The following is a 25916-nucleotide window of genomic DNA, read 5'->3' on the forward strand; positions in this document are numbered from 1 at the left end:
CGTCTCAAGATTAAGGAAGACAACAAAACAGCCGAGAAGAAGTCTCGTGGAAATTTAACGATCATGGGAGCTAATATCGTTGAGGAAACTACTCCAAACAGTAAAAAGATAAAGAGGTCTTCTGGGCAGACTAAGGAGCAGAACAAAAAGAAATTCAAGGGCAACTGCTACAATTGGGGAAAAGCTGGTCACAAAGCCCCTGATTGTCGTCTCCCGAAAAAGGATAAGAAGAAGGGACAGGCCAAAATAGTGGAGAAGAATGATGACATTGATGATCTGTGTGCAATGCTTTCGGAATACAACCTAGTTGGAAATCTAAAGGAGTGGTGGATTGACTCTGGAGCCACTCGACATGTTTGTACTGTCAAAGAAGCATTTGCGACTTACTCTACTGTTAGTCCCGAAGAAGAGCTTTCCATGGGAAATGCTGCAACAGCCAAGATTGAAGGTTATGGGAAGATATTCCTGAAGATGACTTCCGACAAGGTGTTAACGCTTAACAACATTCTTCATGTTCCTACTATTAGGAAGAATTTAGTTTCTATTTCTTTACTTGTTAAGAATGGTTTCAAATGTGTGTTTGTTTCTGATAAAATTATTATAAGCAAGAATGAAATGTATGTTGGAAAGGGCTACCTCACAGAAGGCCTTTTCAAACTAAATGTAATGGTTGTTGACAGTATGAATAAAATTTCAGCTTCTTCTTATTTATTGGAGTCAAATGATTTATGGCATATTCGTTTAGGACATGTCAATTACAAAACCTTACGGAAGTTAATTAATTTAGAAGTATTGCCTAAATTCGAGTGTAATAAACCAAAATATCAAATATGTGTTGAATGTAAGTTTGTAAAACATCCTTATAAGTCTGTTGAAAGGAATTCAAATCATTTAGACTTAATTTATACTGACATTTGTGATATGAAGTCGACACCATCTCGAGGTGGAAAAAAGTATTGTATTACTTTTGTTGACGATTGCACTCGATATTGTTATGTTTATTTGCTTAATAGTAAGGATGAAGCAATTGAAGTATTTAAGTAATACAAGAATGAAGTGGAGAATCAATTGAATAAAAAGATCAAAATGATTAGAAGTGATAGGGGCGGAGAATATGAATCTCCGTTTGCAGAAATATGTTCAGAATATAGAATTATCTATCAAACTACTGCCCCTTACACACCTCAATCCAATGGAATTGCGGAAAGAAAAAATTCGGACATTAAAGGAAATGATGAATTCTTTATTAATAAGTTCCGGATTACCGCAAAGTTTGTCGGGAAAAGTTATCCTTACAGTTAACTGAATACTCAACAGAGTACCCCACAGTAAAATGCAATCTATTCTATATGAAAAATAGAAAGGAAGAAAACCCAACTTGAAATATTTCAAAGTGTGGGGGTGTCTAGCAAAGGTACAAGTTCCTTTACCTAAAAGGGTTAAAATCAGACCAAAAACTGTAGATTGCGTTTTCATTGGATATGCTACAAAAAATAAAGCATGTCGGTTTTTGGTTCATAAATCTGATAATCCTAAAATTCATGTTAATACGGTAATTGAATCAGATAATGCTGAATTTTTCGAAAGCATCTATCCGTATAAAACTGAATGCGAGTCGTTAAGTGAAAGACCTAAACGACCATGGGAAGAACCAAAGGAAAATACTCCAAGTGAAGAAGATCCAAGGCGTAGCAAACGTCAAAGAACATCTATTTCCTTTGGACAAGATTTTGTGACATTCTTGCTTGAAAATGAGCCTCAAACTTTTAAAGCAGCTATGTCATCTTTGATTTATCATTTTGGAAAGAGGCAGTCAATAGTGATATTCAATCAATTTTAGATAACCATACATGAGAATTGGTTAACCTTCCTCTAGGAAATAAACCTTTAGGTTCGAAATAGATTTTTAAATGAAAAATGAAAGCCGGTGGCACTATTGACAAATATAAGGCAAGACTTGTTGTCAAAGGTTATAAACAAAAGGAAGGTCTTGATTACTTTGACACTTACTCGCCAGTAACGAGGATAACATCTATTAGGGTGTTAGTGGCACTGGCGGCCGTGTATGGTCTTGAAATCCATCAAATGGATGTTAAAATAACTTTCTTAAATGAAGAATTGGAGGAAGAGATTTGCATGGAACGACCTGGGGGTTTTGTGGTTCCTGGTAAAGAAAAGAAAGTGTGCAAACTTGTTAAGTCGCTTTATGGACTTAAACAAGTACCCAAACAATGGCATGCCAAATTTGACCAAACAATATTGGCAAGTGGGTTTAAAATCAACGAGTGTGACAAATGTGTTTACATTAAAAATACTCCAGGACATGAAGTCATTGTTTGTTTATATGTTGATTATATGTTGATAATGAGTAAAAATATAGCAGATATAAATGCTACTAAGCGCATGTTGGCTAGCAAATTCGACATGAAAGGCTTAGGAGTTGTTGATGTGATCTTAGGAATTAGAATTCACAAGATTCCACAATGTCTAGCATTATCACAGCCTCACTACATTGAAAAGGTACTTCACAAGTTCAAATATTTGGATTTCAAAATTGCCAAGAAACCAATTGACGTGAGTTATGCAATTCAAAAGAATGAAGGTGAAAGTGACTCACAACTGAACTATGCAAGAGTATTAGGAAGTTTGATGTATATCATGAATTGTACGCGACCAGATATAGCATGTGCTATTAGTAAACTGAGCCGGTTTACAAGTAATCCCAATCAAATACATTGGATGGCAATAAAATGAGTTTTGGGGTATCTGAAACATACCTAAAATTACGCTTTGCATTATAACAAATATCCCTCAATGATCGAGAGATATAGTGACGCAAATTGGATCACCGGATCATCTGAAGTTAAATCCACGAGTTGATATGTTTTCACAATTGAGGGTGGAGCAGTGTCTTGGAAATTATCTAAACAAACGTGCATCGCCCGTTCTACAATGGAATCTGAATTCATAGCTTTAGATAAGGCCGGTGAAGAAGCTGAATGGCTCTGTAATTTCTTGGAATATATTCCATTTTGGCCCAAACCTTTGGTACCAATTTGTATACATTGTGATAGTCAAGCGGCAATAGGCAAGGCATGAAGCGTTATGTATAACGGAAAATCTCGTCATATACGACGGAGACACAATATCGTTAGACAACTACTCTCTAGTGGTGTTATCACGATTGACTACGTAAAGTCAAGAGATAACGTGTCGGATCCACTTACAAAAGGCCTATCTAGAGAGGAAGTTGAAAGATCATCAAAGGGAATGGGGTTAAGTCCTAAGACAAGTCATCACGGCGGTAACTTTACCTAGCATACTGTAGATCCCAAGAGCTAGGTTCAAAGAGATCAAACAAAGTTATGAATAAGAATTCAACATTGTCAAATAACTCAACTCATTCTAGCGATGAAGACAATGTTCAGAAAACGAGGTAAAGCATTAAACTTAAAGCTTTTTAATGATTTGCTAAGTCCGACAGGATATGACCAGATAGTGTGTCTATAGGATTACACGTTTAGAAATTATCTATATGAGTGTGAAGTGTAAGCCGCTTCAAGGGGAATGAAAGTAAAGGCCTATTCTCTAAGCACTCATGAAACCAGGCGGTGTTCATGGCTGAAACGAACACAACCGTGAGAACCATAGATGGTTAAGGGTTAATTGTGTGACTTATATTGTCTAGATATACAACAAAGCTCGATGGTTCAAAGATATCAAATCTACCGATTGACCGAGTATATCCAATATAAGTTCACTACGGAAAGTTCAAAGGGAAAGCTACTTATCCATATGTAATTAATTCTTGCATGTAAAACACACACGCGTCCGTGTATTCCTTTATTTTATAGTCATTCTCCATTCATGTGGGGGATTGTTGGGCTTTTAAGCTTGGTGTAGCTTAAAGAGGGTGAATGAAAAATGGAGAAAAAATAAAATATTTGAGTTTCCCTCCTTGGCAAAGGGACATTGTCCCATTTGGAGAAAGAAAAAGACTTTTGATGGGTATATATACAATTGCTCTTCTTCTAGCTCTTACAGAGTTAAGAAGGCAAGTCTCGCGTCGTCGTCGTCGTCGTCGCTCGGCTCGGCTTCGGCTTGATTAATCTTTTTGGACAAAATTCCTTTCAATTATTTATTTAATTAATTAATTTAATTAATTAACGAAAAATCAATTCGGATTAACCAGGACCCGCGACGCGACCCGGTCCGGTCCGTTTTCTTTCCCGGATTATTTTAAATTCGTTTTCTGTTTTCCCGCAATATTTCTGTTGAAATATTCCCACATGTTCCAATAGCTATGGCTGTTTCTAAAAGGTTGCAAACCTTTTCAGAAACAGTGCCAAATAGTCTATAAATATGCCTTCCCAGAATCGTTACTTACTAAATTTTCTGATTATCCTTTTCTTCTTCTGCACAATATTTTTCCAGTGTGTTTTACGACCATTGAATGGTTCGAAGTTCACCCGCATTTTTGGTACCAATACACTGCTGAGTTGAATCGTTCTATCCTGGGAGGATAATATTCCAGCACCTCGGGTACTTGAGGGGAATAATTTTCTTAAGGACACATTGTGCATTCAGCGGGCTCGATTTATTCCGATATTATTTTTCAGAATTTATTTCGTCAAACTGGTTCTACTAACTTTCTGTTTCTGTTTCTATTTCAGAAAGTTTAATATTTTTATTGTTTATGACAGCAATACAAATTGAATAACAGGATCCTTCATTATCTAAATTTTAAGATTCAGAGGTACAGATTCAGGAAAGGATACGGGTGCGGAGATTCGGCTAAAAATAATTCAAATATCTAAAATTAGAGTAATAAAAATATGTTCAAGTTATGAGACATTATGTAGAAAACTTACAAGGTATTACAAGAAGGACAAAAATATTAATCAAGAGGAGAATCCAAGAGATAAAAGGGAAAAGACTGTCATAGAAATTTCTATATACAAGGCATTCACTCTTTTTTTAATTTCACCGTAGCTTTTGTTTTGATTTCAGAAATCATTATATTTATCCTGAATTTCTCTGTCGATTTTGGTCAAAGTATCCAAAATCGGTTGACCAAATCCGAAATGGATCCCACACCCACGTGCGGCACCAAAAATGAAGTCCGCGCAACTTAGGTGTCAAAGGTGAATACCATAGATCTTACCTTTAGTTGGTGTAAGTAGGGGTAGTTCAAAAACTTGCAGTTTATTATATGAAAGGATGAATAGAACAGTTTGTCTAGCTGCATCAATTATACTTTCAATTTGCCCCTATCTTGTGAGTTGGTGATGGAGACAAACCTAAAGCAGTAAAAACTCATATAGGAACAATCAAGATGGACATATCAAAATAGAGAAAATTTGCTTTTGGGTGAAATGATGGATAGATTCAAGTCACTTGACGTAGGGTAAAGAATAAAGATTTATTATGATAAGTTAGACTGGTAATGTGTATAAATTAACTATAGTTCATCAGCGATGACAGTGTATATGAAGAAACATATTATGTATTCGTTAGATTAATTAGTGTAACCATGTGAGTATGCTTTTTTTTTTCAGAACACAGATGGTGAGAGAAGTAGTTGGCCATATGAAACATAAAAACAGAATTCACAGCTCTAACACAATGGCCCGGCAAAATATGCTCCTAAACTTGATCATGTGATATTAGAATTGTCCGAATATTAAAACCCGTCATCAATCAATATATGCTTTATTAGTTGAATCCTAACCACCACTGCAACAATAACATTCCCCTTTTAGAGTAAGTCAAAAGGTTAGTCATTCATTTTGCTTGCCTCAGAAACCGCACTTTTTAACTGCTAGTCAAACCCAAAAGGGAATTAGCTTTAAGCATAAGCTTGTTATTCCACTTGGCCTGATAACAAGAAATCGTTATTAACTAATAGAAGCGATTTAACTAACTTAAAACCACTGCGCATACATAATTTTCTAAAGAAGCTACTAAATGAGAGTTTCTAATGACACCAATGTAAAATGGGGCAGAGGGAGTATTATTTTATTTAAGAAAAATATATCCATTTATTACGTACTACTCCCTCCGTTTCAATCTAGAATGAGGTAGTTTAACTCGATACGGAGTTTAAGAAGAAAAAAAAAAGAAGACTTTTGAAACTTGTGGTCTTAAAAGCTTAAGGGGTAAAAGCTTTGGGAGGAATTGACATTTGTATGGTAATAAAAACTTCTCATTAAAGGTAAAATGGGTAAAATGAAGAGTTTAAAGTTGAATTATTTCCAAATTTAGAACTATATCATTTATTTTGAAACAAACTAAAAAGGAAAGTACCTCAATTAATTTGAAACAGAGGGAGTAAGCAGTGTATATATCTAGTAAATTTTTTCGGCAAAGTGTCAGGGCACCCCCTCTAGAAGGATGTCTCCACCCCCGGATACTACGGCATACTGTATTATCAAAATTAAAATTTTGGATTCGCCTCCATTAATCCATCAGACTTACTGATCCCATGTACTTGAACAACCAATGGTATATTTCTTACTATTTTCTATGTGGCAACCAAAATCAGTAATCCAAGATCACTTCAAACTACTCCTATTCCAAATCACTCTAATGGTTCTAGCTGACCAAACTTGCTAACAAACATAACTACTACTCCAGTAACAACTCTATTGTAGTCTTCTGCATCTATTACAATCCCTTCCCTTTAAATTCTCATTGTATGGTTCCTTAGGTCTCACAGCAAAGTGCCAAGTCTAAAATAAGCACAAAGAAAGACAAGCTTAATTTGGCAAACGTACGTAGTTATAATGGCAATACCAAGATCATGTCTTATTGCTCTAGTCTTTGCTTTTGCATTGTTTTCCAGTAATGCAGTGAACGCATTGAGCTCCAATTACTATGACAATACATGTCCCAGGGCTGAGTCGACCATCACCAAAGTCGTGAAGAAAGCTATGTTGAATGACAAAACAGTTCCTGCTGCACTTTTAAGGATGCACTTCCATGATTGTTTCGTTAGAGTAATTTTCCACTTCTTTACTTTGTTTCTGGCTAATCACTCTGTAGGTTCCATTTTATAGGAGTAATACTCTTTCCCTTTTAGTCAATTTCGAAAAGAGTGCTGCCTTTCTTTCTATATGTGATTTTAACTTTGAACTTCTCATTACCCTTAATGACATGCACTAATTATATATACATAGTAATAAACAAATTATATATGTTTGTATGTGTATGAAAGGGTTGTGATGGTTCTGTGTTGCTGGACTCCACAAGAAACAACAAAGCAGAGAAAGATGGCCCCCCTAATATTGCATTGCACGCATTCTATGTCATCGACGCTGTTAAGAAACAAATCGAAGATTTGTGCCCTGGAATTGTCTCTTGTGCTGATATTTTGGCTCTCGCTGCTCGGGATGCTGTTGCTCTTGTAAGTTCTATATTCAATTTAACAATTAAAAATCTCTTATCAACGGTAGGTTTTTGATAGAGGAGCCAAAAATTATAGAGGACTACTCCATTAACATGAAATTATTTATTGGTCATCTTGTGTCAGTCTGGAGGTCCTACTTGGGATGTGCCAAAAGGTAGAAAAGATGGAAGAATCTCCAAAGCCACTGAAACCCGACAAATACCTTCTCCCACATTCAACATTTCTCAACTGCAACAAAACTTCGCCCAAAGAGGCCTTTCTTTGGATGATTTGGTTGCGCTTTCAGGTAAGTAACCCCATTCTTCTATTGGTCACATTCATGGATCTCAATTTGAACTCTTAAAAAAAAAAAAAAAAAAAAAAAAATGGACATATATATATATATGCACAAAATTTTGTATTCACTATCATAAAATAGTGGGCTCAGACCCCCTCATAATATGAAACTCTAGATCCGTCTCTCTTCATCTCTTCTTGGCTCAAGAAAAATGTAGTATATCTCCTAGACTGATACGGCTCAAGATTTTTCTATTTTAACAAATTACAACAACAACAACAACAATGACTCATTCTGAAACAAGTTGGGATCGGTTATATGAATCTTTACTTCTCCATTTAAGCTCAACTCATGTCATCATCATACCATACTTTAACAAATTAAGGATCTTTTTCTTTTCTTGCTAACAGGAGGGCACACTCTTGGATTCTCTCATTGTTCTTCCTTCCAAAACAGAATCCACAAGTTCGACAAGAGTCACGACATTGATCCAACACTACAAACATCATTTGCAGCCACTCTACAGAATGTTTGCCCCATGCACAACAAGGTCAAAAATGCAGGTGCCACCATGGATTCTACTACAACCTTATTCGACAACGCCTACTACAAGATACTAATGAATGGCAAGAGCCTTTTCTCTTCTGATGAATCTTTGCTCACAACTATAAGGGCCAAGAAACTAGTTTCAAAATATGCTAGCTCTCAGGATGAGTTCTTTAAAGCATTTGCCAATTCTATGATCAAGATGAGTAGTATAAATGGTAATGGACAAGAAGTTAGGCTGGATTGCAGATTTACTAGATGATGACATTGGCTAAATATCTGCTTGTTGCTTGTTAAACATTTATTTCACAGGCTCAGGCCGTTCATTTATTGTAATTGGGGTGCTTTTATTTGTTTCATTATCTTTTTCACTTTCTGGGGATAATCATTTTTTAAGAAGTTAAACGGAAAAAAGAAAAAGTGTGTTAATTTTCTGAGCAAAGAAGACTTGGAGAAGGATCTATAACAGGATGTCTTTATCTTTTATCCCTTTGTTGATTAATTGGAACATATTGCTACTAATTTGGGGCTTAAATGAAGAAGAATTTTGTGGTGCGACTCTTAATATCAAGTGTTTGTGAACATCCTTTTCTACCAAGATACACGGAATGCTGCGGAATAAGAGAAACATTGGAAAATCAATAGAAATGAAAAGATCAGGAAAATTGTACACATTGAGTAGGGACGGCTCAACGGTGTTTGGGGGCCTAAAGCCAAGTAATCAAAGTAATATGGCCCCGTGATAATGATGATGGTATACAAAGGAGGCAAGAAACATATTCACGCGTAAAGTTTAGGGCTGAATTCCAAAAGTAATTATTCCTATTACCAAGTTATCTCTTATTTCCTTTTTCATGAAAAATGCACTTTTTCTTTGATATACTAGATATTTTTTAAAAATAATTTATCATATGCAGCTATTTAATACTCCTATTAGAAAATTTTGGGGCCCCTATAGATATGAAGCTTCAAGCAGTTGCTTGAGTTGCCTTACCATCGGGCCGAAGGTATATATAGAATATGGATCCAATTTCAATTAGAGAGGACTAAAAAATGTAAAATTGAGTGAAGTAATGTCCTTGTAATCTGAATGAGCTTAGGATTTCATGTGATTGGACAGTGGAGGCTTTGTGTTGGTTTAGCAGATCATTAGCACAATAGGATTCTTCTTGAAGCTCTTTACTTCACATAAGAAAATCTAACCAATATGTAAAGAAGAGGCACCTGAAAATCTTCTAATCTGCACCTCTGTGTTCTTGGACTAGTGCAAGAAAATATGAAGAAAAGTCACGACGAAGCCTCCCTGAAAAAGCATATGATAAAAGTAGTGAATAGCAAATAACTTACCTTTAGTTGGAATTATAATAAAAAAGAACACGGAAGTTGGACTTAAGCTTAAATGTTAGGCATTAGCAAGAACATTTACTGAAGAAAAACTTAAAATGGTCGAGCTTACTTCCCAGATCTCAGAAAGTGCAGGTATAGCCCAAGGCTGGACAGGGGATACAAATATTCTACAATTTGAGCACACTTTTAATATAAGAAATGATAGATTCAAAAAGAGAAGTACGGATTTTTTAGATTCTTATATAAGCTAATACAGAGTTATGATGCCGAGCTCCTTTGCAATGCTCCAATAAATCATGCATTACAAGTATTCTAAGTGCAGATGCTGCTCCAGTGTTAAATGCAGAGTACAACATTAGCGGTACGTGGGGAAACTGTTGGGAATAAACCTCTACAGAAATAATATTTACAGTAATAAAAGCGGAATAATAACGTAGCATCGAGATACAGTAATTAACAAGAATAAAAGAGTGACAACAACACCAAGATTTTTACGTGGAAAACCCTTTTGCATAAGAGAAAAAACTACCACCCCGAGACTAGCAACTGATATAACTATAGCAAAGAATTTTATACTTTGTAGATCCGAGTAATATAATCCAAAGACCACCACAACACTCAAAAGAAATTACCCTCTTTTGATATTCCCACCTCACTACAGTATCGCTCACTTTCTATTTTTCTCACAAACTATTTTCTTATACCTTGTCTGTGATGCCTCACTCTTTCTTTCTCTCTTTGTTAGTGTGTAGATATGCGAGCCGAAGCTCTTCTTTTATAAGCGGAGCCTCACTCTCTCACGCCTACTATTTTTCCTCCTTTTTTCTTTGTTCCATGTATGGGGATGAACCCCTTTCCTCCTTTTTTTCATTGATGGGGATGGACCCCACAGATCTCCTTTTTCTTTGTTTCATTTATGAGGATGGACCTCACAAATCTCCCTCTCCAGACCCATTCTCCTGAAGGAGGTAACACCGGACTTCTAGCTTGAGTGCATGCCGATAATTTCTTTGCACAATTCGAACTTGTAACCTGGTACCACCTTGGTCAGCATATTTGCGGGATTCTCACTTGTAGAAATCTTCAAGACTTTTAGAGATTCATTCTCTACTATTTCTCGAATCCAGTAATATCTCACGTCGATTGTTTCTTCCTTGCATGGTACATGGAGTTTTTGCTAAGGTCTATTGCACTTTGATTGTCACAATAGACGACATACTCCTTGTGATGCAATCCAAGCTCTTGAAGGAACCATTTCAACCATATCATCTCTTTGCCAACTTCAGTAGCGGCAATATACTCTGCTTCAGTTGTAGAGAGTGCGACATACTTCTGCAACCTCGACTGCTATGATATAGCTCCCCCTAAAAATATAAATAAATATCCAGTAGTGGATTTTCTCTTATCAATGTCACTTGCCATATCAGCATCTGTATAGCCCTTCAAGATTGGATCAGATCCTCTAAAGCACAAACAATCTCCCGCGGTACCTCTCAGGTACCTGAGTATCCACTTGACTGTTTTCCAATGTTCTCTTCCAGGATTTTCAAGAAACCTGCTAACAACACCAACTGCGTGAGTAATATCAGGTCTAGTGCATACCATTGAATACATCAAACTTCCGACGGCAGAGGAATAAGGAACTTTGGTCATGCTTTCCTTTTCCTCCATTGTTATAGCACACATCTTCTTGCTTAACTTCAGATGACTAGTAAGAGGTGTGCTGGCTGGCTTAGCATTCTTCATATTAAAGCGTTCAAGTACACGTTCAGTGTACTTCTTTTGAGACAGCCATAACTTTCTACTTATTCGCTCTCGAACTATCTTCATACCCAAAATTTGTTGTGTTGGGTCCAAGTCCTTCATATCAAATGACTTAGACAAATCTCCCTTCAACTTTGCGATCAATTCCTTGTCTTTTCCTACAATTAATATGTCATCCACATACAATAATAAAATAATAAAATTATTGTTAGAAAATCTTTTGAAGTATACACATGGATAAGAATATGTCTTTATGTAAGTTTGAATTTTTATGAATGAGTCAAACTTCTTGTATCACTGCCTTGGTGCTTGCTTCAACCCATAAAGACTCTTATTCAATTTTCACACCATGTGTTTCTTTCTAGCTACTTCAAATCCTTCTGGATGCTCCATAAAAATCTCCTCTTCCAAATCTCCATGAAGAAATGCAGTTTTCACGTCCAACTACTCCACTTCAAGATCTAGGCTAGCTGCTAAGCTCAAAATTGTTCGAATAGAAGTCATTTTGACAACATGTGAGAAAATTTTATCGAAATCAATACCTTTCTTCTGTTCGAAACCTTTTACCACCAATCGAGCTTTTATTTGACCAGCTTGCCATTTTCATCCTTCTTGAGTTTAAAGACCCATGTGCATTTGAGTAGTCTTTTACCCTTCGGAAGTTCAACCAACTTATACGTGCCATTTTTCTGTAGAGATTCTATCTCTTCTTGTATGGCTTTCATCCACTGGTTCTTTTCTGGATGAGACAACACCTCCTTTAGACTTTCTGGCTCCCCATCATCACTGATGAGGATATACTCTGTGGAAGGGTACCTGCATGACTCTACCTTTGGCCTTTGTGATCTTCTCAGAGGTTGAGATTCTTCTTCCTTTTGAGTGGGGTACTCCAATTGCTCGACATCATCATCAAGTTGATCCCCCTGCTCAATAACCTCACCAGGTTGCTCCCCCTACTCGGCAACCTCGTCGGTCATACTTTTTGTACTTGTGGGATAGTTAGAAGAAAAAGGAATGGTAACAAGGTTAGGAATTATTCCATTCTTGGCCTTCTCTGACATATCATCAACAGTTCCAACTTTACTTTCTCGGAAGACTACATCTCTGCTTCTGATGACCTTCTTCTTTACAAGATCCCACAATCTGTATCCGAACTTTTCATATCCATATCCGATAAATATACAGGGAACAGATTTATCATCTAGCTTTGTTCTCTGCTCCTTTGGTACATGCACAAAAGCTCTGCAATCGAACACCTTCAGATGCGAGTAGGACACCTCCTTGTTGGTCTAAACTCTCTCTGGGATGTCAAAGGCCAACAGAACTGATGGACTCCTATTAATCAGGTAACAGGTTGTCTGAACTGCCTCACCCCAGAATGACTTAGGTAGTTTAGCCATTCTGAGCATGCTTCTCACCTTCTCCACAATGGTGCGGTTCATCCTTTCGGCTACGCCATTGTGTTGTGGGGTTCCAAGAACTGTCTTTTCATGTCTGATCCCATGGCTCGAACAGTACTCTTTAAATTCCCTTGAAGTGTACTCACATCCATTGTCACTTCGGAGACGTTTTAGCTTTTGGCTTGTCTCCCTTTCCACCAGAGCATGAAACTTTTGAAAAATTTGAAACACCCGATCTTTGGTTTTCAAAATATAAACCCATAATTTTCGTGAAGCATCATCAATAAAAGTAACAAAATATTTGTTACCGCCCATCGATTCAATTTTCATTAGACCACAAACATCAGAATATAACAAATCGAGTATATTCAATTTTCTTTCAGACGATGTCTGAAATGAGACTTTATGTTGTTAACCAAATAAACAGTAGACACAAGGTTTTACCGTTGTACATTTGGCATAAGAAATTAGTGATTTTTTGGCAAGAATCTGCAATCGCTTCTCGCTCATATGACCCATTCTTTTGTGCCACAAATCTATAGAAATCTCATCTTGTGTCCCGTTCAATTCACCTTGGCATATTTTTGCATTTGTCTTGTACAGCGTGCCACGAGCAACTCCCTTTGCAATCACCAATGATCCCTTGGTGAGTCTCCACTTTTGATTTGCAAAATAGTTCTCATATCCATCTCGGTCTAAAGCAATTTCCGAGATCAAGTTCATCCGCAAATTAGGTACATGACGCAAGTCCTTTTGAACAAATGTGCATCCAACATTTGTCTTGATACAAATGTCACCAATCCCCGCAATCTTTGAGTAACTTGTGTTACCCATTCTCATTATGCCAAAATCACCTGCTACATATCTGCAAAAAAGATCTCTTACCGATATGGCATGGTAAGATGCTGATGTATCAACCACTCATTCCGACTCTGGACCTGACAAGTGCATGCATTCCTCATCCTCATTTATAAAGAGGGCAACATTATTATTGTTTTTCACCATGGCGGTTGTGTTGTCGTCATTTTTCCAGCCACTGCTTTCACCTTTGCCCTTCCTTGGATTTGGACAATCTCTTTTGAAGTGACCTGGTTGATCACAATTGTAGCAATTTCTGGCTCTTGATTTGGATCGGTTCTTAGACTTCCCACGAGCTCCGGATCTACCATAGTTGCACGAACTCCTTTGATAACTCCTGCCTCTACCTTCTGTTATGAGAGCGTGTCCTTGACTTTCAGGCTTCTTTCTCGTCTTCTCATTGAGTAGAAGAGTCGATGTGGCATCTTTCAACTCAATGTTAATCTTACCGTGCAGGATGGTTGTTGCCAGATTATCATACGAAGATGTCAATGAGTTCAACAGCAAGATGGATTTATCTTCTTCCTCGATTTTCACTCCGAGATTGGCGAGTTTTGTGATTAGTCCGTTAAACACATTTAAATGTGATAAAAAAATTATATCTTCACCCATGTGTAGGGCGTATAACTGCTTCTTCAGGTATAATTTATTTATTAGCGTTTTGGACATGTATAGGCTTTCCAATCTTGTCCAAATGCCACGTGCGGTGCCTACATCAATGATGTTATTTACCACATCATCTGATAAGTGCAACCTGATTGCACTAGCATCTCTTTCTTCCAAGTCAGCCCAATCCTCAACTTTCATGGTATCGGGCTTTTTGGCATCAGCATCTAATACCTTGTGTAATCCTTGTTGGATGAGCAAATCCCTCATCCTTCTTTGCCATGTTGAGACACAGCTATCTCCGTTGAATTTTGCTACCTCGTACTTTATCCCGGATTTTTTTTTTCACCGAGTATAATACTACCGACAATTAATAGTATTTCTATGAACGAGCAAAATCCGTGCTCTAATACCAGTTGTTGGGAATAAATCCCCTACAGAAATAATATTCACAGTAATAAAAGCAGAATAATAACGCAGCACCGAGATACGGTAATTAACAAGAATAAAAGAGTGACAACGACACTAAGATTTTTACGTGGAAAACCCTTTTGAATATGGGAAAAAGCCACGGCCCCGAGACGAGCAACCGATATCACTATAGCAAGGAATTTTATACTTTGTAGGTCCGAGTAAAATACTCCAAAGACCACTAGAACACTCAAAAGAAATAAGTCTCTTTTGATATTCCCAACTCACTACAATATCGCTCACTCTCTATTTTTCTTACAAACTTTTTTCTTATATCATGTCTGTGATGCCTCACTCTTTCTTTCTCTCTTTGTTGGTGTGTAGAGATGAGAGCCGACGCTCTCCTTTTCTAGGCGGAGCCTCACTCTCTCACGCCTACTATATTTGACATTTTCTAACGACTACTATTTTTCCTCCTTTTTTTCTTTGTTCCATTTATGGGATGGACCCCTCCTTTTTCTTTGTTTCATTTATGGGGATTGACCCCATAGAAACTTAGGTGTGCAGAAGATCAAAACCAGATTGCTTGCTAACACTTCAGCAGTTGCATGAATAGCTCACCAAATATTTTCTAGCGTGCTTTTTTCTTTGCTAAAATACATATCTTATATCTGCCGTGGCTGACATGTCAACTACTATTTATGTAGATTTTACTACTCATGCTATACTGCACGAAAAAAATGAATTTCTAGCCATTACTGTTATCAACATGTTTATCACAGCTCGGAAATGGTGTGACATGATCAAGAGGCAAATCTTTAATGTTGAACATTCTGCAGAGTTTCTTTCTGATACATGTATAGCAACAACATACACTAAAGAATAAGCCAACAGTTCATTAAAAGCTTCTGCAGAAGCTGTGAATATAAAAAGGTCAAGTTCCCGTTATTGGGACTTATAATTCAGTTTGACATGATAATAAACTGAATACTGAACAGGGAAAAAGTGAAAGTATTAAGTTTCCTGACATATTGGCTTCTTGTTGGCTACTGCTGCGATATTTGAGAATGTTGTGCAAGGACAAAACAGAGTCTTCACCGCTGCAAAATTGAGCAGATTTTTCGAATGACTTAATTCAACACCTGCAAAATCGAGCAAAATCAATCCTTTTCTTTCAAAGTAACCATAACCAGCATTGGATTTAGGTAGTTAGTCCATATGTCTTTATACTACTGACTTACGAACTTGACAAACTATGAATTTCAGTTATACATCTGCTGATAAAGATTAGCATGAATTGTACCGACAATTTTTGTGTTTGTCTCACCAGTAGAGATAAGGAGAGCGAGAGAGGCAGAGAACTTGGGACAAAGTTCAATTTTCAACCTTGACACAACAGATCAATCGATCAATCAAACAACCAAGCCTCAATCTAATAATCAGCTCATTGTCAGTTATATGAATCCTATATATTCTTTCCACTCTATTCAGCTCCATTTTCATTCCAATACCAGATAACTTTCCTTTTAAGAAAAATTAGGTATTTTTAAATCTCACACTTTGCCCTACACGGAGTTGCAAAAACGGGAACTTGACCTTTTTATATTTACAGCTTCTGCAGAAGCTTTTAATGAACTGTTGGCTTATTCTTTAGTGTATGCTGTTGCTATACATGTTGGATCCGCCTCTGCAGCCAACCCAACAAATGAATAACCACCACCACCACAACAACAACTAAGTCTCGGTCCTAAACAAGTTGGGGTTGCTATATAAATCTTCACTTCTTCAATGTAATCACCATGTTACTTTATACTTCAAACTTTCCACCAAGTAGGTGGAGGTTCAAATCCGCCACTATGACACCCGTTTAGTCATAGATTTTGGGTATATTTTTTCAAATTTATTTTTGAAAATACTGTTTGTTCATGAAACATGATCAGTTTCTTAAAAAATTTTGAATTTTCAAGTTCCCAGAAACTGATTTATGGCAAGTCATTGGATGAATTTTTTTCATCCACTCACAAAACTTCAAGTTTTTTCAAATAAAATGAATGTCCAAACACAACTTCAACTTCCAAAAATTATTTTTTCAACATAATTTCAAAAACTCTTTTTTCAAGTTTCAACCAAATTTATGTCCAAATGCTAGTTTAAGGATTCCTCTCCCACTTTCCGTTCCCCCTTTTGCCTTGCATATATAATAAATTTTAAAAAATAATACTAATAATTTCCAGTTACACAAGCTCATCGAATTGCCTTTTAAAGAAAATTTTGCTTATGTTGATACTCATTAAAGGCATTGGAAGCATACCTTCACTTGATGACGTAGAAACAAAATGAGATAAATGTGTGTAATGTTGCATAAATAGAGGAAAGAATTAACTTTATTCTCATTGTTGCCACCCACTACTAGCTAGCAACTACACCCCTCTAATGAGAAACTATCGTCTATATTCGAGGAGTTTAATAGCATGTTTGGTCAAGTTTCTAGGCCGTGCTTTGTTTTCCCAAAAATACTTTTTTTTCTTAACTTGACTTGTTTGACCAAGCTTTTTTGGAGGAAAAAAGTGCTTTTGGGAAGAATCAGAAAAAAAGTAGTTTCTTCCCAAAAGCAGAAGCAGAAGCAGTTTTGACTTTTTTTCTTATCAAGAATACCCTTAACAAAATATAGTATATACCAAAATAACCGTTAAACCTAATACTTAGGATATTAATGTATACATATTTCTTATTATTTTTAGGATAACTTTCTAATATATAGTGACTTTAGGGGTGAATACTTTTATATTTGTTGAATGATTTTTAATATATTTAACTTATATTAAAAGAATTAAGCACTTTTAAATTTTATTTCATATTTTACTTAAATAAAATAAAAAAATTTAATTATTGCATGTAATAACAAATTTTTTAGATTATTTATTTACTTATAATATTAACTATTAAGTAAATATATTCATGTCCTTATTCGTAATTTGATAATTAAAAGTACTTTCTGAAAAGTTTGGCCAAACACAAATTATTGCTCAAAAGTGCTTTTTCAAAGTGATTAGCCAAACACAAACTGCTTCTGTCCAAAAGTATTTTTTTCAAAAGTACTTTTGAAAAAAAACACTTCTCAAAATAAACTGATTTCTCCAGCTTGGCCAAACAGGCTATAAGTTCTACGGAAAAGGTCTAAATATACCCTTGTACTATACGAAATTGAGCACATTTTCTCTTCATTAATACTTTATCTCAAATATGCTTTTACCGTCACATAGTTGGTCCATATATGCCCTTAGAGTTTAGTTATACAGTTGGCTCATATATGCCCTTTTTGAAACGGAATCCACCCAAACTAATTAGCTCTTTCGTTAATTGTATTAAAGTGTATTACAAACACTATTTTCTTTTTATTAGTACCTTTTTTCTGTACCTTTCTCTTTTCTTTCTTCTTTTTTCTTTTCTTCTCTTTTATTTTTCTTTTTCTTTCTCCCTTATCCGATTTCCTCCATTACTGATATCTTCTCTATTTTCGTCACCAATTTCACTTGACAAAACTGATGAATTCCAATTACTAAGAAAATTCTCCCATAAGAATATTTTTATAGATCATATGTTTGTCAATTTTTAAATTTTTACTGAACATATATTTAATTCTAAAAAGTTTAACAAAGCAAGATTGAAATAATATTTATGTAATAAAAAACTCAAAAAATCCAACAAAACCGAACAATCCAACCCGATATAATTGGTTTGGTTTGGCTTTGATAAAAACTGAACCAACCCGTTCCATGTACACCCCTAATTTACATAGTTAATAAAAATAAATAAAAAATATTCAGCTGAAAAAAGATGAAAAATGACTAACAACTCAAATTTATAACACCACAACTTGAACTCTAGGCTTTTAATCATTAAATTATCTTTCTGGAAATAATTTAAATATTTTGGTCTTTTGAGTATTGTTAAAGGTTGAGATATTTTTATTATTTTAAAATTTAAACCATAATTTTTGGAACAATTTAATTTCGTTTATTTAGAGGGCCAGTGAAATTGGAACTTGATTACCTTATGGGAGAATTTTCTTAGTAATTGGAATTCATGAATTTTGTCAAGTGAAATTGGTGACGAAAATGGAGAAGACATTAGTAATGGAGGAAATCAGATAAGGGAGAAAGAAAAAGGAAAAAAAAAAAGAGAAGAAAACAAAAAAGAAGAAAGAAAAGAGAAAGGTAAAGAAAAGAAAGTACTAATAAAAAGGAAATAGTGTTTGTAATACACTTTAATATATTTAACGAAAGAGATAATTAGTTTGGGTGAATTCCGTTTCGAAAAGGGCATATATGGGCCAACTGTATAACTCGGCATATATGGACCAACTATGTGACGGTAAGAGCATATTTGAGCTAAAGTATTAACAAATGGCAAATGTGCTTAATTTCGTATGGTACAAGGGCATATTTGGACCTTTTCTGTAAGTTCTATAAGCTGAAGGTAAAAGAAATATTATTTACATAATCACATAACTTGTAAGGTAATAACAAGTAAATATTTATAATAAGCATTAAATGATAACAAAGCTAAAATGGTAATTGTCGTGCGCTCTCACAGGTTAAACATAGTAATAGTGTAAAAATATTTACATCGTTAACTTAAATCCAATGGTGATCGACAAGGATTTTATGGGTGATTAAGCACCCATTGCCTTTGACCAAACGTAATAGATATACGTATGTAATTATAAAAAAAAAATTAGATTAGTTATTGAGTGAGCACCCATTATTAAATTTATTTTTCCTATTCTTCCGATACTTTTATTTGTAAACACCCATGACTTTGAAATCTTGGCTCCGCCATTGCTTAAATCTATTTCTAAAAATAGGCTGGCCCATGCTAATTTGCATTTTGCTATCAGATTTAGACTATTATATATGTATACAGTCAAAACCGATTTGAGTTAGTCGTACGGACTGATAGAGACGATAAGGTTTCGATCAAAGAATATCTGCATAACAAGCTCGGTCAAGGTCCGAAGTAAGGGCGGCGAGCTTCGAGCTCTAAGACCGATCAATGACAAGCTCGATATCATTATCGAGCCCATATTCAAATCGAACTACGAGGCAAAGCGGAGATTATCGAAGATGCATGGACCGACCAACACTCACCCCGAATACCGAGACCCCAAGTCAGAATCGAGCTCGGACCAAGGCCGAGGGTTCGATCCAACATCGAGCTCGCAGACTAGAGCCGTTGCAACCGCACTATGGGAGAGAATCTAGGCTGAAATCGAGAAAAAGACAATACATCATGGGTTCTCCATTACGTATTTTTTATTATATATAAAGTAGGATCCCTCTACTGTAAGAGGGACATGGATTGTAAGCAAGCAGGGGACACAGTAACCAAAGATCACTTCTCATATTGAAAGATATCCCCTTGTGCTTGTTTTACTTTACCTTATTCATTCTTTTTGCTCACTATTTTCATTCTCATAGTCAAGAATACACATATTTCTATTTCTCTACACGATTTATATCAAATTGTATCGCATATCCTTAAAACCATACACAAATCTAACGTTATCCGATTTTTCGGGTAAACAATATAGTAAGCACAAACTCGGTATTTCTTCAAATCTCATAAAAACTCAACAAAACTAAATGTCCTTTAGGTGTAAATGAAAAAAAAAAATAGTACAAACTACAAAGATTCAAACTTGTACAAGATATGATAGGACGGTGATGAAGCAATCAGATATATTGATATTCTTGTTTATGTGAAACTATTGATATACTTTTTCATCATTTGATCAACAAGGATCCTGTAGCCTCTTTCAGTGGGATGATAACTATCCCAGAACAAATATTTTGTGTCATCTTCACATGTCCCACCGTATTTGCATAGCAAGAGCACCTCTATGTTTCCTGTACCACAGCATCCTTTTTCTACCACTTCAAATCCTGAGACACATCATCAAATTTCAAACTAGTTAGTTAGCTTACTGGATAATACCAAACCCAAAATTTAAATAAATTAATGAAGCTCATTAAGAACCTGTTTGACCAAAGTTCTGGGAGGCCAAAAATATTTTTTTTGTCAAAAAGTACTTTTTGAAAAATTTAAGGTGTTTGGTCAAAATTAAAAAGTACTTTTGAGCAGCAGCAGAAACAGTTTTTTTGCTTCCGAGAAGAAGCTACAAATTCTAACTTCTTCCAAAAAGTAGAAGCAAAAAATTAATTTGTTCAAGACAAAAATAACTTTACAATAAATTTATATTTTTCAAATTATCCCTCATTAATTTAATTTTTTTTCTTTTCCTTTTTTTTTTATTTCTACTATACATTTATTCTCTTTTTTATTTTTATCATATTTTTATCATATTTATTATTGAATAATGTATTTTGACATATTTAAATTATCGTGTAAATAATAAGTAATGCCAAACACGCAATATTATTGCTTTGGAATAACTATATTTTATGTTAATTAAAATTTTTAATTTATATTTTTACTTTCCGTTTTATATTTTAATTGAATTCTTTTTTAATAAATGTTTAAATTTATTTCTCTTTTCTAAATAATACTAATCACAAATTGAACCTTTACTGTCCTTTTTCGTAATTGATACTTAAAGTATTTTTTTAAAAGATTGGTCAAATACAATGAGCTTGCAAAAAGCACTACTCAAACAAATTGGTCAAACACAAACTGTATTTTGCAAAAGACTAAAGGCACTTTTCAAAATAAGTAATTTTTTGCGGCTTGGCCAGACGGACTCTAATCTTGCGCCTTTAGGTTTCATTAGTGAACAAATATAATAATATTCTTTTTGGATAAATTACATTGAATACCCTTAATATGACTCAATTGCATATGCACGCCCTATATTTTAAAATTAAACACTTATATCCCTACACATAAAAAGCACGGTAAGAGAAGAAACTCCAAAAAATAAAAATAAACGAATGAAGTTAGAAAAGATTAAATTAAAGTTTACCATATTTTTGAGGGTTGACAATGAGATCAAGCATAGGATCATAGAGGTCAATGAAAACGAGCTTGGATTGAGGCAACTTGTTGGATAGTGAATCATTAATGGCAGCTGATAACTTAGTGTTGGCCAATTGTGCAGCTTCATTGTATTCCTCCACACACATTCTAAATATTCCTCCACTCATTGTTCTCTGGAATGGCAAGCATCCAACTGGTGGAATCCCAAATACCCCTATCTTTCTTGCTCCCAACTTGTACAATTCCTTCCAAATTTAAATAAATAAACCAAATTAACAATGATAGCTAATTAATGTGTTGACTCAAGGCAAAAGTCAACTAACTAAATTAGGATTGTCAAATCAGTGGTTTGGACTGAATTTAATGGGCGTTTGGACATAAGAATTGTAAAATTCCAAAGGGGAAAAAAAAATTCCAGTGAAAATGATATTTGAAATTTAGAGTTGTGTTTGGACATGAATATAATTTTAGGTTGCTTTTGAAGTTTTGTGAGTGATTTGAGTGAAAATTTTGAAAAATAGCTTTTTGGAGTTTTTCAAATTTTCGAAAATTTTCAAAATGCATCTTCAAGTGAAAATTAGAAATTTTATGAACAAACGCTGAATTCAGAAAAAAAGTAAATTTTTTTTGGAAAAAAGAAAAAAAAATTCTATGTCCAAACGGGCTCTTAGATTACTTCGGCTGGATGAAGACGGGCTAAGAAATAGTCATAGCTCAACTCATCGAACTCTAATTAAGTTTTATTTATTTTCTTATAATTTATTTAATTACCAAATAAAAAATAGAAAAAACTACTACAGTGGAGACGCTCCCAAAAATACAAGTCGGCAAAGTATAAATTTTTTTTATATTAATGTATAACATGAATATAATATATATTTTTTATATATTTGACTAGCGAATATAATTATTTTGGCCGACTTATCAAATGTGTAACTTGCCAAAAAATATTTGGAAAATACGTTGGCAAATTTCAGGGAGAAATTCAAAAATAACCAGATTTACAAGTGGTAATTGAAAAATAGCAACAGTTTCAAAAGTAATCGAAATTTAGCCACTTTTCATGTAAAGATAAATCTGAACGAAAACACTGTTCAAAATTCGAAAATATTTCAGCATAATATACTGGAGTTCCAATATAATATATTGGGCTTCCAGCATAATATACTGGAGTTCTAGTATAATACACTGGTCCAGCATAATATGTTGGAAGTTCATACACATGTGCTCCAATCTCCAGTATAAATAGAATCAGGAGGTCTATTATGCTGGAACTTTCCGTGTGTTGGAGTTCCAGCATAATATACTGGAAGTTCATACACAGATGCACCAATTTCCAGTATATTATGCTGGAACTTTTCGTATTGCAGCAAAATAGTGGCTATTTTTCAATGACTTTACAAATGCTAGCTATTTTTCAATTATCAGTCCGAAAACTGGCTAGCCCGTGCTATTTTCACCAAATTTCCTATGGGTCAATTTTGACTATATATTCAGCTCAAAGCAGCCCAATTCTTAGATGGGCTGTGCCCAAATTGGCCCCCTATGAAAATTGTTTTTTCTTGCACCGTATGACCTTTTGTTAGGCAACTCTTGAAATTCTGTCCCCAATAATCTAGTAGGCTAAATTTCGCATTTGAAATAGCTGAAAAAATATGCGTGTTTGTAGAAGCATAAATTGCACTAGAGAGGCATATTCAAATACATACTCGGATAAAATCTGCAGCTCCATCCACCATAAGATCAGTATATGAGTTAATATCATACTGTTTTTGGCGAAGTCCGATGGTGAAGTATGTGTTGGCTAGGTCATTACTTCCGGCTACCACAAAGTATAGGCTGCTGTGTAGTATGGTGTTGGCTTCTTCTTCTCCAACTAATCCCTTTAGCTTCCCAACATATTCTTGAAAATGATTTAATTGTGTAGATAGTGGTATTACTGACTGAATCCATAAAAACATACTAGTTACAAAATGATGACATTTAACTTAATAAGTTGACTATACTATCGGTTTAATGTAAGTTTTATATACATATTGATAATTTAAAAAGTATTTATACGCCCAGTATATGTTATATATCCACGCTCCAGTCAAGGTGACCAACTTAATTATACTTGGTATAGACACTTACAAGCTGTTAGATCATGTGTAAAAAAAATTTTAATATAAAACAAGAATGAAAAATACCCACCGCAATGGCAGCTGTTTGAGGGTCGTATCCGCAAGCTCCTGAAGCAAAACTTACTCCAGTTTTAAGATCTTTAGCTTGCAATTTGGGGTCAAGATAAGCTGGCATTAGCTCTTTAATTCCCAGTTCTTCCACTGATGTGAATATCAGAATAAAGTCAAAACTCTAATCTCAAAGAAAAATAATAAAGAAACAAATAACATCAAGTTTCTCAAATCAGCTGTCTCCTGTTAAGGCTTAAGCATTGCATTTGGTATGGAGTTTAAGTGGCAACATTTTATAGGGATATTGAGTATTGCATAAGATGAAAACGAATGTTTTCGAATTTATGTCTAAACAAAGTTACAAAAATATTTAGTAGACATTCAAATGTAAAAATGGTCGGGCCATGACTAATAAGACGGTGTTAATTATATTGAAGTTTTGTTTTGTTTTTGGTAATTAAAATTTTCATTAGTCACCAAGTGAAGAAATTACAAATCAAGCTTGGCTTTCCCCAGCAAGCTACTCCAACAGAAACTTATCACTAGTACTTCTATAAACAGCTTCTAACTATTCCTATACATCAGATAACTAGTTATAAGGAAACTATTTCTAGAATTTCAATTTCTGCAGCCAACTCCTGACAGCACAATTAGCCCTAAATTTCAATTTTATTGAATCTTATAACGCTCGTGTTTTAGTTTCACTCTGTGTTTACACGAGAGAAAGACATAATGTTTGGGTCTAGGAAGAAGAAGAACACGTGACATGACCAAACTTAACATAATGGAGCCTCCTTAAAATATGAAATTTGTAATATTCTTAAAAATAAAACAAGTTACCTGCTGTAACGAATTAAGATGACCTGCGTAAAAATTTCTTGTATCAACGGTGTATATAAGTTAAATTCAGTGGACGTACCTATCAAGTCCGCCGGCGTTTTGGCATTAGTAAACCTTCCAGTTGGCTTTCCATCTATAAAGTCTTTCCCGTACGGTGGAAAATTACATTTCATCAGCGTTGTTATATTGTTATTATTTCCTTGATCAACGATGGAATCTCCGAACACAAAAACAGCTTTTATATTCAAGTTCTTTGGTAGCTGCGTCTTCCCTTCGCATGCACAAAGCCACAGGAGAACAACATAGAACCATAGCATCACACGTAAAGAAAATACCCTACGAGAACACAACATGTTTAAAAGTTTCCAACACTTTGTGTTCAAATTAGAGCTTCAAATGGCAGACTTGAGTACGTAGTATAGCCTCCTGTTATTTATAGAGGGCTAGAAAAGAATAATACATTATTAATGAAGTTGATTAGCTTACTCCTATTATAATATATAAGTCGCAATCACGCAAACGCAGTGACTGTAAATTAATTGCAATTTGCCTCTGGGATTAACAACTGGAGATCGTTTAGAAGAAGGGAATGGTGAGTGAAAGAGTTTGGCTTTTGATTAAGGATTTCACCCGATGCATGAAACAATAACGTCATTGTCAATGGCTTCTTGGACCCTTTATGAAATTTTGCCTTGTTGCTGAAGTTCACGAACTTTTACTATCACTAGAAGTTTCCTCTTATTATTTACCTACTTCATCTATAATTTTAATTAAAAATCAGGTAGTATTAATTTCTTGAAAGATTCCCCTGTGAAGATGTAGAGTTAATAAATAAAATTGTCTCATCTATAATTGTACCAGTTCGAAGATTTTAGACACCGCTATGAATTTTGGTTGTGCATGTCTTGTGGAAATATAGTTTACTACTTTAAAAAACATTATCCATATATAGAGGCATAGAGCGCTGCAGTTAGGACTTAGGATGATGCAAAGTAATGTAGTGAAAGACCTCAAATAGTAGTAGGTATCCACAAAAGTATATACGTTTCAAGGGGAAAAAAGAGTTTAACTTAATTCTTTGCACTAATAAATAATAATGTAAGAAAAAAATTAGGCAATCACCTAAAAGATAACCTGTTCATAAAAAGTGAGATTAACAACTTAAAAATAAGATAAATTAACTATTATAACGGGTTAAAATATATTGTTATATACCATTAAAAAAAATTACACGATTAATCTATATTATAAGTTAAATCCGAAAAAAAGCACGTACAATATTTACATAG

The 25916-nt window shown here is 34.8% G+C and overlaps 2 protein-coding genes across 2 annotated transcripts; one reads left to right on the plus strand and one right to left on the minus strand.

The window, feature by feature from the left end:
- Window positions 1-6692: 6692 nt before the first annotated feature.
- LOC104091125 (peroxidase 64-like) lies at window positions 6693-8715 on the plus strand. The gene is made up of 4 exons (XM_009596404.4): window positions 6693-6998; window positions 7217-7405; window positions 7532-7694; window positions 8096-8715. The coding sequence occupies exons 1-4, from the start codon at window positions 6786-6788 to the stop codon at window positions 8491-8493; spliced, it is 963 nt and encodes a 320-aa protein (XP_009594699.1). The 5' UTR covers window positions 6693-6785; the 3' UTR covers window positions 8494-8715.
- Window positions 8716-20207: 11492 nt separating this feature from the next.
- LOC104091126 (GDSL esterase/lipase EXL3-like) lies at window positions 20208-25226 on the minus strand. Its single transcript, XM_009596405.4, has 5 exons — window positions 24707-25226; window positions 23807-23937; window positions 23323-23556; window positions 21600-21858; window positions 20208-20562 (listed from the first exon to the last, which is right to left on the minus strand). Exons 1-5 carry the CDS (start codon window positions 24978-24980, stop codon window positions 20375-20377), a joined length of 1086 nt encoding a protein of 361 aa, XP_009594700.1. The 5' UTR covers window positions 24981-25226; the 3' UTR covers window positions 20208-20374.
- Between the last annotated feature and the right edge of the window lie 690 nt (window positions 25227-25916).

Source organism: Nicotiana tomentosiformis, chromosome 12 (genome assembly GCF_000390325.3).
Source record: "Nicotiana tomentosiformis chromosome 12, ASM39032v3, whole genome shotgun sequence".
Taxonomy (NCBI): domain Eukaryota; kingdom Viridiplantae; phylum Streptophyta; class Magnoliopsida; order Solanales; family Solanaceae; genus Nicotiana; species Nicotiana tomentosiformis.